This window comes from Nymphaea colorata, chromosome 8, assembly GCF_008831285.2.
Source record: "Nymphaea colorata isolate Beijing-Zhang1983 chromosome 8, ASM883128v2, whole genome shotgun sequence".
Classification (NCBI taxonomy): domain Eukaryota; kingdom Viridiplantae; phylum Streptophyta; class Magnoliopsida; order Nymphaeales; family Nymphaeaceae; genus Nymphaea; species Nymphaea colorata.
This window is the reverse complement of record NC_045145.1, coordinates 13,568,515-13,584,499: the sequence shown is the minus strand read 5'-3', so window position 1 is coordinate 13,584,499 and position 15,985 is coordinate 13,568,515. Positions and strand designations below refer to the sequence as shown.

Here is a 15,985-nt window from a genome sequence, read left to right as displayed (position 1 = left end):
TTTCAAACTTATAATTATTCTCTATGGGAGTCTCAATTTGTTCCTACGTTGAACTTGTTGAAGAGATAAAGTTTGATTGGCTATATTGATGGTACTCTACCATGTCCTTAGCTACCCTTCTCATTGAAAAAGGAAAAAAGTCATGGTCAATCCCAAGTCCATAGAATGGCAGCGGATGGACCAGCTTCTACTAAGCTGGATTCTATTTTCTTTAACTGATACTATTCATAGTCAAGTTGTGGGTTTAAGTTGTGGGTTGAAGTACTTCATACTGTGTTTGGACTGCTCTTAAAAGGATGTATGCTTCATACTCTAGAGCTTGTGTCCAAAAGTTGAGACATCCACTTCAACCTTAAGAAAGATCTGATTATATTGTTGAATGCTTATATAAAGCAAAAGGCATTGCACACCAGCTTGCTATGGCATGTAAACCAGTTGAAGATGACAGTCTTTTTATGCATATTTGACTGGGTTACCACTAGTGTATGCTGCTCTCAGAAGCTCCCTGAACACGAGTGTGGAACCAGTCGGCTTTGAATTGTTGTTTAGCCTTCTTTTGTTTCATAAAGCCTACTCTATGGTGAATTTATCCTTAAGTCTTCAAATCAACAGGCACAAGAAGAAACTATCAAAACCGATCCTTTAGCTCTCGTGGTCGAGGAGGTAGGTTTCAGGAAGGATGAAGTACTAATTGCATCCAAGGTAATTCTATTTGCTTCTTTTGTGGAAATTTAGGTCATATTGCGGCAGCATGTAGAATCGTATGTCAAGCATGTAAAGAGCAGGGTCATGGAGCACTATATTGTAAAGTTTATCTACATCAGCCCAAGAAGGTGGTTGGTATCCATATTTGGATGCCACTCACAATGTGATAGCTGATCTAAATATTTTTGCTTTTCATACCGAGTACTAAGGTAGTGAACAAGTTTATGTTGGAAATGGCAGTGGACTAAATTTTTCTTCCATTGGTAAATCTGTTTACCATATTTCTGATTCAAAGATTTTCATGAAAAATATTCTTTATGTTCATTCTATATGTCAAAGTTTGCTTTCTGCTTCTCGATTCTCTAGAGATAATAATACTTACTTTGAGTTCTATCCTGATGGGTGTTATGTAAAGGACAACAAAATAGAGCATGTAATCTTGTAGAGCATCAATAAAAATGGTTTATACCGTATTGACTTGCAAAGAGCTAAAGCAGGAGTGTGTATTGGAAAGTGCATGAAGAGAGCTCACTAGCATGAAAGGCTGGGTCACCCTTCATATAAAGTTGTCAATCATGTGATTAACAACTATGGTTTATCAATATTTAGAGATAAAAAGGCTTGACTATGGTTTCTTGAGAACTTTTAGTTGTGGTTGCTATCCTTGTTTGAGGGCTTTTAATGATCACAATCTGCAATGTAGATCCACAAAACATGTGTTTTTGGGGTTCGACAGTTAGCAGAGGATACTTATGTTTTCAACCGAACCTCTAAGAAGCGCTTGGTTAGTCGTCATGTTGTCTTTGATGAAAGTTCATTTCATTTCCAAGACTCCTTGACACCCAAAGAAAACTCTACTCTTAGTGAAACATCACCTATTCCTATTGACCTTCCTTATCCTTTAGTTATATCTAGTCTTAACACATTACCACCAGATGCACATGAACCTGCCCCTTCAACCATTGAACCTATAACTAGTCCAATACCAAACCCACCAAGTCTGACACCATCTCTCCGATCCTCAACCGAACTGCCCATCAACCCTCCTAGAACTCACTATATGGTGACATGCTTTCAAACCAAGTCTTTAAAACCCAAAACTTATACCTTGTCCAAGCATCCGATACATTCCATCTACATATTTTAATTAAGGGAGAAAACTGGACTCACTACATTCTCTTAGGCTATCAAGAGCACTAAATGGAAGAAAGCAATGAAACATGAGTTTCAAGCCTTTCCATTGGAATGTGAGTTTCAAGCCTCCTACTACTTCTTAAAACCTTGTTGACACTAAGTGAATTTACAAAATAAAGAGAAAAGCTAATGTTAGTGTTGAACATTACAAAGTTCGTTTAGTTGCTAGAGGCTTTACTCAAGAGATAGAGATAGAACTTCATATTGTTCGTACAGTTTTAACTGTTGCAGTTTCAAGGGGAAGGAATATCAGACAGCTTGACATTCATGACACTTTCATTCATGGTGAGCTAACAAAGGAAGTTTATATGATTCATCCCCAAGGCTTTGAAGACTCTAGGTATCCAAGACATGTTTGCCGCCCGCATAAACCTATTTATGGTTCAAAGCAAGCACCTAGAGCATGGTTTCAGAAATTGAGTTCTCTCTTGCTAGATGTTGGTTTTGTTGAATCCCGTATTAACACATCTTTATTTGTCTATGCAAAGGGAGACATTATTCTTTATCTTTTGGTGCATGTAGATGATATTAGAATTACATGAAATTCAAACCAAGAAATGGCTAGAGTGATTCACCACCTTGCTCATAAATTTCTTTTGAAAGACTTGAGCATATTACATTATTTCTTGGGCATTGAGGCCATGTTTTTTGCTCAATGACTTTATCTTACTCAAAGGAATTACATGTTTGAAGCTAAGCTGGCTGCAACTCTATTTCCTACCCTTTTCAAGATAAGTCCCAATAATGGCAAACCTATGGCTGATCATACAAATTATCATCAGGTTGTAGGGGCTCTCCAATATCTCACCTTAACCCACCTGGATCTGTCATTTGTCGTAAACAAAGTCAGTCAACACATGCAACAACCTACTGCAAAACATTTGTGAAAAGAATCCTAAGATATATCAAGGACACCTTGGCTCATGGTCTTCTTCTCAAGCGGTCATCCAACATTGCCATCACTGCTCACTCCAATGCAGACTAGGCCGGTAGCTTAGATTACCGTAAATCAACAAGAGCATATGTTGTGTTTTTAGATGAAGCTCTCATATCCTAGTCTGCGATGAAACAGAACACTATTGCTAGATCCAACACAGAAGTAGAGTACCGAGCACTTTCTAATGTAGCTGTTGAAGTCATGTCTTTTACATACCTCATTCAAGAACTTTGCTTGTCTATTACTGGTATTCCTACCATTCTTTGTGACAATTTGGGAGCCATTTATCTATCCCCAAACCAGTTTTTCATCAATGAAGCAGGCACATAGAAATCGATGTCCATTTTGTTTGCTATCACATTACAAAGGATCAAGTGAAAGTTGCTTATGTCTCATCTATGGATCAACTAGAAGATTTATTTATTAAATCCTTTTCCAAGGGGCAATTTCATCTACTCAAATGCAAACTTCACGTGCAAGCCTGCTCGTTCAATTTGAGGGGGCTGTTAAGGAAGCTGGTGGAATAATTGAATGACTATATCCATATATTCTATAAACAAGGAAGACGCGTTCAACTATTATCTCCTACTAATAAGGAAAGACTAACTCCTACCGAATACAAAATAGTAAGAGATAATAATAAAGGAATTTGTGATGAATCAAATGTAAGGAAAGAAGATCTGATATGTTAATCGGACAGATTCTATAATATTGGGCAATAGCCTTATACTGATTTAAAGGAACCTCTCTCAATACCATACGATTAATTGAGAGAGAGAAAAACATTGACCACCGTGAATGTAAACTTTAAAGAGTTGAACCATGTTATGAGTGTGTGTATTCTTCTTCTTTAATTATCTAAAATTTGATACCAATCTAGATTTTCATTCCACACAAAAAACCAGACCCACGTGAAATATATGGGACAAAAGTGGAAAACCAGGAGAGCACAACCAGTCATTAATAAAAGTAACTTGAGAACTAAAAAGCTAGCAATCTTTCTGATCATGTCCAGAAAGACACACCTAATCCATGTGAGAAACAATATCTAAATTCTGATTGCACTTCGATGTGCGAGAGGCGAGAGCAGGTATTTTTCGTTCCATTTACTTAAAAATGCAGAAGGCTTGAAAAGGCCAAACAAATCTTTCTGCAACAGAAATTTAGGTATCAAATTGTGTCTTGGCTTTTAAGAATCGATGGGCTAAAGAAGAGGAAGAAGAAAGCAGCCATAGACGTCCCAATCCACATGACATGCCGGTGACGGTGGTCCACACAAGTGTGTTTTTTCTTGCACGTTGACGTCTCAGAGGCTGTGTATTATGTGGACTGTACACGCACTTGCACCACTTGGATCTTATCTCCTGTTTTTTTCTTCTTTTTCATTCCCGGCCGCTGTGGTTTTGAAGATAGCAACTTTGTGGTTCCACCAAACCAAGATCGCAAGGAAACAAAATATACTGAGTGTTTCTATTCCATGGTTGATCATGCATCTTGTTCTGGAATGAGAGCGCTTGTCCACGCGGGCGGTGAGTAACTAACAAATTCACTTGCAAAATGCTTAGGAGATAAAATTTTGGTACCGTAAAAAATGAAGCATATAAAGAACTTTTTCGGTTTTTCTTAATCTCCATCCTGACTGAAAGGCCCGGACAGGGTGGCTGGACATGGGGCTGCATGATCTTGCCTTTGGTAATCCTTGTGAGTTTACGGCACTGCCTTGTCCATAAGAAGGTCGCGGTATCCAGGGTCCACTAGTTAGGTGGTATGGGGTGGACAACCCACACGTTTGGCGGGGGGCAGAAAAGAGGGAACTGAACATGCCTCTTGAGAATTTATTGCTCCTTCTTTTTGAAGCTAAAGACAATACAGAGAGGAGACAAGGACGAAAGAGAGCTTGGGGTCTAGCTGGACTCATTATCATCGACTTTTCGCTGGACATCTAGAATACACAACCGCTTGCAAGGAAAGAAAATAATGCAGGATTTAAATCAAAATCAACCTTATCTGTGTGTCTGTGCGTGTGTCTCTATGCGTGCGTGAGTGTGTGTGCGTGTGTGAGAGAGCGAGAGAGAGAGAGAGGGAGGTGCTCTTTTTCTAAATGTCGGTAAATCAGAAGATTCCTGCTTGATTATGCCAAACAGAGACGACTTGAATTTGGAACTTTTGACCTTCTGACTTGAAGGTGATCTTGAAGTCCAATCAACGAGGCAGGCGGAACTGAAAATGCAATTTTGATTGTGCTTCTGCCCAGTGCCCACAAAGGAATGTATCCAGCTTCATGACCTTTCCGCAAGAACACCACCTCCAGGTCTTGAACCTGTTGTGTTTAATGACATTACAAACAACGAAGACACGCTAGCCATGTGGACTTACGCTGGTTTCTTAATCTATGCTTTGTGGCAAATTTCATGAGAAAAGCAACAAAATCGTAATTTAGCGAGTGGATGTAAGAACAGGAATATGTATTTGATCGTTTTGCTTTACAGCAATACGGGATTTGCCACTTCCTATTATATTATAACGTAAACTTGTACAATGTCAATTAGTTTGTTTGGTGATAATTTTTTTCTTTCCTCAAACTTTTTTTTAGGTGGGGTGGGGGTGTTGTGGTGTTTGAGGAGTTGTGGTTGTTGAGAGACATTGTTGCTCCCTCAGTGTGTAAAACAAGTGACCTCCCTTCTAGTGGCAGAGCCACATGGTGGGTGTGGGCAACTGTCCATGCCAGCTTCACAAAATTAGTTGAATATATATGTTAATGTTTTAATATATTTGATTGTTATACGTGTAAGTGCTCAAATAAATTAAAGGTATTGAATGAGTGCCCTTCGAAAAAAAAAATTCTCACTCTGCCAGTGCTCCCCTCATACTGCGAGAGACGAGCGGCACCCATGAGGTTCAAACCTTCAACGCCGACCTAACAGTCAGCAAACAGCGTTTCGTAAAAGATGAACGGGGCACAGATTACCAAAATAAGGCCTTATAGTAATCTTGTTAGCCAGAGCTTAGGTTGTGTAGGTTTTCTGCTCTCATTGACTGGGCCGAAGAATCTATTGGTAGGCTCAGGCAGCTCCACACAACTGGCAGGAGGCACACCCATTGTCTCTAGCATTCGGCGCGAGAAACTTGTCAGTTATCGAGTCAAGCTTTGTTGCACCGAGCACCCAATCGACTCACGGGGGTCTGTCCCTTGTGCGCCCAATTTTAGAAGGAACGGATTAGTTACCATGATGAAGGCAATTGAACAGGATTTGTAGCTTAAATGCACCTCATGGGTAAACAGCATTTGTGTAGTTCCCTGTCTGCGTCTTACAAGAGTAGGCTGCATCCGAACTGTGAGACTAACCCCACTGCCGCTGGTGTGCGTAGGAACTCACGACAAGCAGCACCCATATATGCATGCTTTGAGTTACTCGGAATCCGTCTCACGGGTTTTGAACTCGTAACTGTTTTCATTGCACCCACAGGCCAAAGACTACACCAAACGATTTCGGGCATTGTTTATGTGCTTACGTCATAAAAGCAACACGATAACCATGAATGTAAGACGAGATTCTCATTAGATTGTCTCAAGAACCAAGTAATGAAAGCTCATCAACATCGGCACTTTGATTCTAATAGTTGGAACTTCTTGCATCAGTAATGTTCTTCATTTACATCAGTGAGATACAACATATTTCAACCTACAGTCATGCATTTCCCAATAGCTTATGAGCTGGACAAGCTTATCTCGACAGACACTAAATACGTCAGAACATATGCTTCCAGTGGTGGAATGAGTCTGATGCCAATGCATGCATATGCGTTGCATCCAATTGCGTTCAGGCAACTGAACAAGGAAATAGACAAGCATTTTTCATTTTCACAGAAAGAATTTAAGGAGAAAAAATTTCAGCTCATAAACCTAACATAATACATGGAAAGCTCCCTTTTGCCAGTACAAGGAACTGATTGTGTTCTTGCAGCGCAGAGATACAGCAACAGGGAGCTTTCTGAGAATCTCTAATTTGAACAATTGTGGTGCTTAATAACCTCCCTCCCAACTCAATCCAGCTTTCAGCCAGACTTCGAATAGTGAAGCAAAGCAGCGTCACCATCACTGTGAGAATGTAGATCCTATAGTAGTTGAATGCTGAATCTGAACAAATAGCCTTCAGCCATAAGCATATCCGAATATTGAATTTCACCTACCAAATCTTCAAGATCAAGCAAGCACTGAAGGTGGAACATTGCAATTAAGCAATGACAAGTTGAAATTTCCCAATAGGCAGCTACAAATCAATCTTCTTCTGAACATCTCACTCAAGACAAAGCATTTCTAGAAGCTGCAGTAGAGTTCACTTTTCACATAAAAGAGCCCAAGTAGTTATATTAGCACAAATCAAACATGTGGTGCGTACCTCCCAAAGGCCTTTTCCCTTCCATGGCATCTTTCTTCATAAGGCAACTGGGACAGAGGAAAGGACCTTCCCAAGGCCGTACCCTTCCACCATGTGAGGAACCAGAATGTACAGAAATGCCTTCACCAGGCTTCATATCTACCTGACAAACTGCGCATACAAATAACTTGAACATGTTGCGCAGGGGATACTCTGTTTCTAGCCTGAGAAGACGTAACATCAGTCAAAAATATTGGTTGGAAAATTAAAGTAAGGGTAAAAGATAATACTAAACAAATAGTAACCACTGCGGTGTAGAAGCTACCACACAGTCTTCAAGAAAGAGCAAGAACCTTTGCTGACTACTGAAGCTATAACTATAAAGAAGGTGAAACTAAAATGCATTAAGGATAGGATCCAACCAACGACCCAATCAGTCTACTATATTACTATAGACAAAGCAGGAATTTTGGACATTCCACTTATGGTAACGGACACAAAACATGACTCTAATACACGAACTCAGTTAAAATAGTTAAAACCTAGCACCTCAGTGTAGTGAAATGGAAGGCACTAGCAGGTGAAGTTCGAACCTTTCAGCAAGTTTTGCAGATCCTTCCTCGTATATTTCTTCGACAACATCAGGCTCACAGTATTCTTTATCTGAATGCGATGATGATTCACTAGACTTCTTCTTGAACATAGATTTGAAGACTCCTTTTCCTTGCTTCTTGGGTGGTGGCAAAGCAGGTGGCTTTTCTGGGGGCGATATATCTACGACTATACATGTGGTATCGTCTCGAAGTCCTTTAACCTTGACAGCTTCCTAACAAAAATATTCAATGGAAGTAGTTCAATATGAAAACTTAGTTCTCAACTACAGAACGTGAGAGGACATGCAACTCTTGATACCTCTACTATTTGCTTGGCTGAATCTTCTGCCAGTAACCCACGGCAACAACTCAAAGCCTTTTCAGAAGTCAAGGCATCCCATACACCGTCACTTGAGATAACTAGACGGCCACCAGCAGTAGATAACTGTAATAGTGAAAACATATGACGTCAATAAGGGAAGAAATTTGGAGGCAACTTTGCAGTTCTCGATATACAACTCAACAACACCATAAATAGTTAGCCACATATATGATGGACTCAAGTCACGGAAGAAATTTGTAACCAAGTCGACAGCAATGCTCAAAATGAAGTATCTGTTCAATATGTTGGTATGATGCCCAAATAACTCCACAGAAACATTGCGACAGTCAATATTATTCACTTGTAGAATTTTGCATAGCAGCACCAGATGTGACAAGCTCACAAAATTGTTGTAAGAAGGAATGACCATCCACAAAACTACGTGACACCAAACAATTTTATGAAGCCATCCAAAGGATCTACTTTCAATAAAATTTACTCAAAATTCACATTACATGGAAAGCCAAAGAAGGAATAGACTACATTTATTGCATGTTGTTTCAACCAGCCTTAATCTAGGTCTAGCCTTTAAGCAGGAAAGAAACCAGTGTGATGTAAATGTATCTATAAGGTAAGGTGTGTTCCAGCAATACTAAAAGATGCATAAATAATTAAAAAATAAAATGTGTTGACAACAGACAAGTTTTAAATAGGCCCAAAGAAAGGGCGTATATATATATATATAATAAGTATCAACATAATGTTTTCTTAGGTTTCTAGTTATACATGCACCAACTGATAATAGCGAGTGCTGCATATTAAAGTTAAGTTACATATTTTGAAATTTCAATGCATTAAATCTCCTTCTTTGTCATTATACTTTTCTAATACTCTCAACAGACACATGAAAAGACCATAAACGGACCCCATAATAATCAGTAAACATGGTCCAACAAGCCTGTGCGGTGGATGTTGTCCCCATGAATAGTACAGTATGCATAACCCCCAACTTAAGTTGCTATGCCATGGAACTTTTCTTCCTTAAAAAACTTCAACAATAAGCAATGATGCAATTTTTTTTACTGAACACAAATGTATGTAAAATAAACACAACAGTTTCAACACTGCCGCTACACCAACCACTAGAAACAACTGGCGTGAGTAGATAGATTATGAAGTATATAAAATGCATTGCATGCAACAGCATATTGGTGAAGTAATGAGAAGAGCATTCAAGCAACCTTGATTTGCTTGACAAATGGGATAGGAACAATAAATTCGCCAACATCCATATCCCCAATAGATCTCGAGAGACATAGACCACCTGGCCAGCATCTTAGAGGTCCAATCTGGAAAGGAGAACATATCCAATGAGTTAGACTCAGGAAGTCACTAGACGTAATTAGCAAATGAAGGATCAATAACTTTAGCAACAAATTGGTAGCAAGCTTGATCATTTTGACAATATGTTGATCAGAGAGGCTGCTTTGTTCATGTCCATATCATGAGTTGGTATAAGCACCACACATCATACACTAGAATATGAGCTTCCTCACTGGATTTTTTGTTTTCACATGCATGTTATTTGGATCTTTGAGTTTCTAAAAATCTTACATTAGTGATAAGAAATGAACAGTTGATTAAATATTTTTATCTCATCAGTAAATTTCTTGGAAATAAGAACACAAAACAGACACCTAAGTGAAAAAACTGCTCAGATTTACACCTAATTCCAATGAAACAATCATATCACAAGTCATTATTAGGAAAGTTACCTACTTACCTCCAAAAAAATCACTATTCCTTCTAGTCCTACAGTAAGCTAGAAATGATCCAACCACAGCATCTCCCACAGGTTGGTCTACCGATGATCATCTAATCATCATGATAGAATCCACATAACCTGAATTTTTCACTCTAAGACTTAATGTGAAGGAGGAAAGGATGCGCTTTTTCTCTCTCCAGGAAAGAAGAAAAAAAAGATTGCTAAAGCAAAAAATAATAGACACATGTACATACACATAACGACAGAATCAATGTCACCCTAATCTTTTAGTCTAAGACTTACTGTGAAAGAGAAACAGATATTCTCTTTCTCTTTCTCTATCCCGAAAAGAAAAAGATTGCTAAAGAAAAAAAAATAAAAAGAAAGAGGATAGAGATGAAAGCTGTGAGAGAAGAAAATGCACCAAACCAAAATCAGTGCAGAAGAAAGGGACACAATCCCAAGCATACCTCCCCACCACCAACTGTGTTAAGCCTACCAACTTCACCTCCACTAGCTGTTATCCGTTCTCTCCTACAAGATAAGCAAACATATATCACTCAGAGATTAAGAAGTGTAAGCATATTCAAGCACCACCATAATACACTCAATGACAAAACAGGAGGATATTAAGACATCACTTACTCTTCTTCATTAGCTTCTAGTCGATGGTCAGCTGACAAAGAATAAATTACACCTTCTGCTGATTCAAGAAAACAGCGAGAATCACCTACAGAGGCCACAGTTACCACCCATCCATCCACGATTACAAAAGTTACTGTTGTACCTGAAGTTTGTGCTGAAAACCAATAAAAGAATAGATCATCTAGGGAACGACGAAGTGGTATTTAAAAAAAAAATCACTAATCATTTGTATTAATCAGGCCAAGCACACAGAAATAGATGTTGAATTGCATGTTTCCAGTGGGAAAAAAAAAAAAGGATCAAACAAAGAGAAACATGTTAGTATAATAAGCTGAGGCTGTGGCAAATTCTTGGTGTAGCTAGTTCTTTTCTCGTTGATGACAAAGAACACAAAATTTCATGTTCCACAGAAAAGTTTGAAGGCTTGAACAAGTGCTGGCACACTCTATTGAACTAAATATTAAAGAAACCCACTTAACCTATATAATTTATCCCATGAGCTAAAATTAGAGAAAGCACTTTCATGTTAGATGGAAGCACAGGGCAAGAAACAATTTGTTTATTCTTCTAAGCTTTGGGTGAACGAACAAAAGATTGGCCCCCCTCCACGACCACCAAAATCACATCATCACTCCATTTTTTAACACCCATTTTGTCTCACCAAATGGAAATCGTGATTAGTCTCATACAAATGGTTATACTTATATCCTCATATCTGCAGTCCTATCCGCATGACTGAGGCATAGATGTCCACATACAAGCCACATATATCCCATCCTCTCATGGATACCCCTTAAGAAGAAAAACAAAAGAACATTAGTCAAGTAGGAAAGCAAAGTGAAATCATATTAGGTTTTGCCAGCATGGTAGGAACCTTGATGACAGGCTATCCACCATCATCTTAGCATGATATTATTTTCTTTTATTTCATTCGACCACAATAATGTTCTGCTCTGACTTACAATTAGGAGATTTTGCCATTTAGGATTTTCGTATCTGGACTTTCCTTTTACAAAATTACCTTTCAAAATCATTGGAGCCTTAACAGCACACAGAGTCGTAGGTGGCAGAGTGCAGAAAAATAATTTAAATAACAAAGTCATACGACTAAAGCTTCCGTATCCAGGACTTAAAAAATCAAAGGCCTAGGCTGGAAGAAACTGAAAATGATACTTCTGTATAGGTTCCTATGTTGGGAGATGAAATTTGACTAGGAAAACTAAAAATATAATAAAAAGACATTCTAAATATTCATACTTCATAGACATAAATATCAAATCAAACACATACCCTTCTCCTGAAAATCTTTATCAGTTTTAACAAACCCAGCAACCAAAGCCCTTGGTAGTGCTGCTAACCACTCATCCCTACTAAGATCTGAAGGAATGGCACATAAAATATTGTTTAAGAGGTTCTCCTTTGAGTATATTGCTGCTGCTGACCCATTATGACCATCAAAAAGCTGTTAAAAAAAGAATATCCTGTCATGAGCAATCTAGCTTGTTTCAAGATCAAACTAACGAGAGAAAATGAAAGACTGGAAAACAACTTCTTGGAGAAGTATATAAGCAGAAGGTTTTAATAAGCAAATAAAGGGCATCCACATAGAATACAGTGCAGTATTATCAGTTGCACAAGTACCCTACACATTTCACACATAGGAAACCATCTCAAGGTCATCTATTTCCAGTTTCTATATTTTACATCATTTACTTATAGTACACAACGTGCAAAAAAGGAAGGAAAGCAGGATATATTGAACACATTGGCATGGGTTAGATTCTACTTGTGTTCCTGAGAAAAATTTCTGTAAACAAGGAGGCAAATCACATGAATGAAAAAATAAGCAGTTTGAAAGCCACACACTACCTAAAAAAGGATAAGGCAGACATATACACACCCCAACGTACATCCTGCTAGTTTGTTGATGTAGTTGTGCATCTATGACTATGAGTTGTTTGATTGGCAGAAGAGAACACCTGTTCCAGAGGAGGGCATTTTATTCCACGTATTCCATGGGGAGGAGACGAACCATAGACAGCATAAGAGGCATTCCTTCAAAAATAAGCTGTTGGATTCTGTGTGCCTATTGTTCGCATGAAGATCCAGACCCCACCGTTTGCCGAATGCTAAAACTTCTAAAACACTGTGTCATGCAGTGTCAAAGAACCTATACAGGACATTGGTACACAGAACACAATTAGCAGGACACAATTGTCCTGCACCGTTCTGCATTTTAGCTCTTCTGATTCTGACTTAAAACATGCTTCCACAATAGGGTTCTTGAGGGCTTCTCCCATTGCATAGAGAAAGGTTAACTCAAACATAAACCTTAGAAAAAACAAGGGTTCTAAATTCTTATATTTGTAGACAGAATCGAAGTTAAAAAGTGAAATTAGAAGGAGGTGTTGAGTTGTCACATTTGTTGTTTCTATATAAAATATGTTCTCGTGCATAGACCTTTAAGTGTAAAAAAAAAGGATTAACTGAAGACTAATAAAGTTTGAGAATTTTAAGGAAAGAACAAACTTGTCATTGTTAACCAAATTCAAGCTGCAAAAGTGAATTGTCAATCAGGTTCATCGTTTCATTGAGTGCAATACTAGTACCTTTTAATGCACATCCTATGATCAGTGGGAATGGATCAAGATCATAAAATTTGGAAAATGTGAGGCAACATAGTCATGAATATAACTAAATCATGCTAAATTATTGAACAACTCCTAGATAACTGCATAGCTGCATGAACATTTCTATCTCAGGAACAAATGCAGTAGCAGAAAGATGCTGATATGTCATTCTTGTGCACCATTTCGGTGATGTATGAATAGGCCCCCTTATTTATCAGCTATCTTTCATACCTAGTATCAAGTTGTTGCCAGCATTCCTTATGAAGCAAGAGAAAATAAAGAAAATGCATTTTACATGTCAGGCTAGTCAGCATGTTATGTGTAGCTTTTTTGACACAGTTTTTGAATTTTCCGAATTCCCCAAGCTAAAACAGTTATTCTGTTAGTGTCTCTTTAACGTTGGCAACCTGAACCACTTATTTAATTCCATGAAAACTAATAAAAATGGACGATCCATGAGCTCCATTCCTGTTCAACCCAAGGACGGTGGAAACCAGCTTAAACCAACTGCAGTTCTGCTCATCGATAGTACATTATGAACCGACGAACATTGAAGCCTAACAGATCAACTAGAACCATGAGGACTGTAGTGGAGTTTACACCATGAAGATGAAGCCGATGCTAGAGTTTCTATATGCGAACACTTGTGCATCTTGGTCAGACTCTACATGACTCAAATGATCCCAAGTGGCAACCAAGCACTTGGGCATTGCACGAGGAGCGTATTTTGTGGCAACTACTCCGCATGAAGGAGGTGCTATGACACAATCTAAAAGAAGAGCAGCAACGGAAGAAAGGACATCAGAGATAACAAGAGGCAGCACCGAAAGCTGAATGGTAGAGAATCAAGTGCTCAAGTAAGTATTCAGCCGACAGCGTTGTAAAAAGTGCAATGGGTAACGTGCGTCACTCACCGCAAAAACCGCGAACGTCGAGACCCCATCTCCAGGAATCCGCTGGCATTCAGTCTTCAACAGGGTGAAGTCTTCCCCCTTCTTGCTCTGGCTCGCCTGACCATGAGAGATGTCTGGCTTCTCAGTTTTCTCGCTCGTCACTTCGCGCTTTAGCAGCACAGCCAAAGGGACCATATGATCACCCTTAGTGCTCATCGCTTACCCTCAAAACAGAACCCTCTAGTTGCCAATATACTCACGATCTTCTACTTAAAATTCTTATGAATTGCTCACCATTGCCATAATTACCATCCATATCCAGCTCGCAAAGCCCGTCTGGCCCTGAACAATATGTTCCCGCTGGGCAATTGCGAAAATTCCTGCTACGATCAAGAGTAAAGCTCAGATCAAATGCAAAGAAAAATAAAACCGCGTAGCTAAAGTCTCGGGATCGGATCCCAAATGCTCAACTAAAAGAGAGAAGAGGAAACCAAGAACTCCTTACCCCTTACGTCGCAGCAATCGATCAACAACTGAAACCGATCCTGGAATCCGTTTCCAATAGAAACATGAGAAAAAAAAAAAGGAGCCGGAACGGAATGCCGGGAATTTGAAAAACGATCGGGAAGAAAAGAAAAAAGGACGGAAAATGGAAGAATACCGGAGAGGGCGGGAATTCCGCGGAAAGTATCTTCATGGAAATCCGAGGTGCCCTAGGGAAAGAAATGGTTGGCGCGACAGAGGGCGGAGGGATCCGAGATTTGAAGGGATCGAGAGATCCGGGAAACCTGGATCGCTGTTTGGCGGAAAGGCGTGACCGGGGAAACGCGTGAAGGGAAAGCTTCCCTCCTTTGCCAGTGACATGTCAAACACAAAAAAGCCTCTGACAGAGAAGAAAAAAAAAAAGGGAAAGGAATCGATTTGGAAGAAGAAGAAGAAGAAGAAGAAGAAGCAGCAGAAGAGGGAGGAGGGGCGGAGGAGGAAGAAGAGGAAAGACTGGGAATTTAGCGCGGATTTCGGGTCCGTTTAAGGACCGTCGCCCCCTCGGGGAAAAATAGCATAAAATAAACGGATTGCCAGATCAAGAGACACTTGACCTTGTTTTCAGACACGAAAAATTTCCTTGGAGACCACCACGTCTTTCTCTAATCTCCCAAACATGGTCTACCTGACAGCTCCTCCCTTCTGCTTTTTTGAAGTTAGAAAAGTGATATCCGCTTTCCAAAGGGGAGGTAAATAAATTTGACTGATATTATTCTTATTGGAATTAAGAAAAAAATAACAAGTAGGCATTGAGAGCTGCTACCAAAAACAAGGGCTGAGGCATTTAGTCAGAAGGTGGTCTTCTTATATATTTTAATCATTTAGTTTAATTTAAGGGGGACTAAAGAAGATGTGATCTGATCTGATCTCATGTCGACGTGGACCGGGTCAAACCGAACCGCAAGCAGATGGATCTGAAGTCGTCCATCGATTCGTGGCTTTTCTTTATAAAGAAAAAATTTCAGTTTCACCCCTCGTTCTTTCCTCTTTTTATTTTTTGTTTTTCCCCACTGCTCTCCATTCCATGTCGCTTCGCTTTCGAGCTCCCTACGCCGAGGATTCTCTTGGGCAGGGCAGTTGGAATGAAACCAACGGCGCCTTTTTCCTTTTCCAAACCCCAAAGAAAATAAAAAATATATTAAACAACGCAGAACTTATATTGGTTGCAGTCTCATAGCTAAAAGACTTCTTCCTAAGTTTGAGATCCATCTTAGTTTCTTGGGGAGCTGGGAGGAGATTATGGCAGCAGTACCGAGTATAATTGTACTGATCTTCTTCTTCTTCTTCTTCTTCTTTCTTTCTTCTACTTGAAGCTCTCGAGTCGTTGTCCTTATCCGGAGGATTCGAGCTGCTACTGCTTGTATATTTCAGTTTTCTCT

General features: G+C 39.3%; 1 protein-coding gene across 2 annotated transcripts; it reads right to left on the bottom strand.

The window, feature by feature from the left end:
* Positions 1–6,417: 6,417 nt before the first annotated feature.
* Positions 6,418–15,125, bottom strand: LOC116258731 (probable protein phosphatase 2C 12). 2 transcript variants are annotated; one of them, XM_031636079.2, is made up of 11 exons: positions 14,725–15,125; positions 14,569–14,608; positions 14,085–14,443; positions 11,831–12,002; positions 10,541–10,694; positions 10,366–10,429; positions 9,372–9,479; positions 8,128–8,253; positions 7,809–8,041; positions 7,237–7,439; positions 6,418–7,161 (listed from the first exon to the last, which is right to left on the bottom strand). In XM_031636079.2, exons 3-11 carry the CDS (start codon positions 14,277–14,279, stop codon positions 7,139–7,141), a joined length of 1,278 nt encoding a protein of 425 aa, XP_031491939.1. In that variant the 5' UTR covers positions 14,280–14,443; positions 14,569–14,608; positions 14,725–15,125; the 3' UTR covers positions 6,418–7,138. The 2 variants fall into 2 exon arrangements, with proteins under 2 accessions (XP_031491939.1, XP_031491938.1); XM_031636078.2 differs by having other exon boundaries at positions 6,418–7,439.
* Between the last annotated feature and the right edge of the window lie 860 nt (positions 15,126–15,985).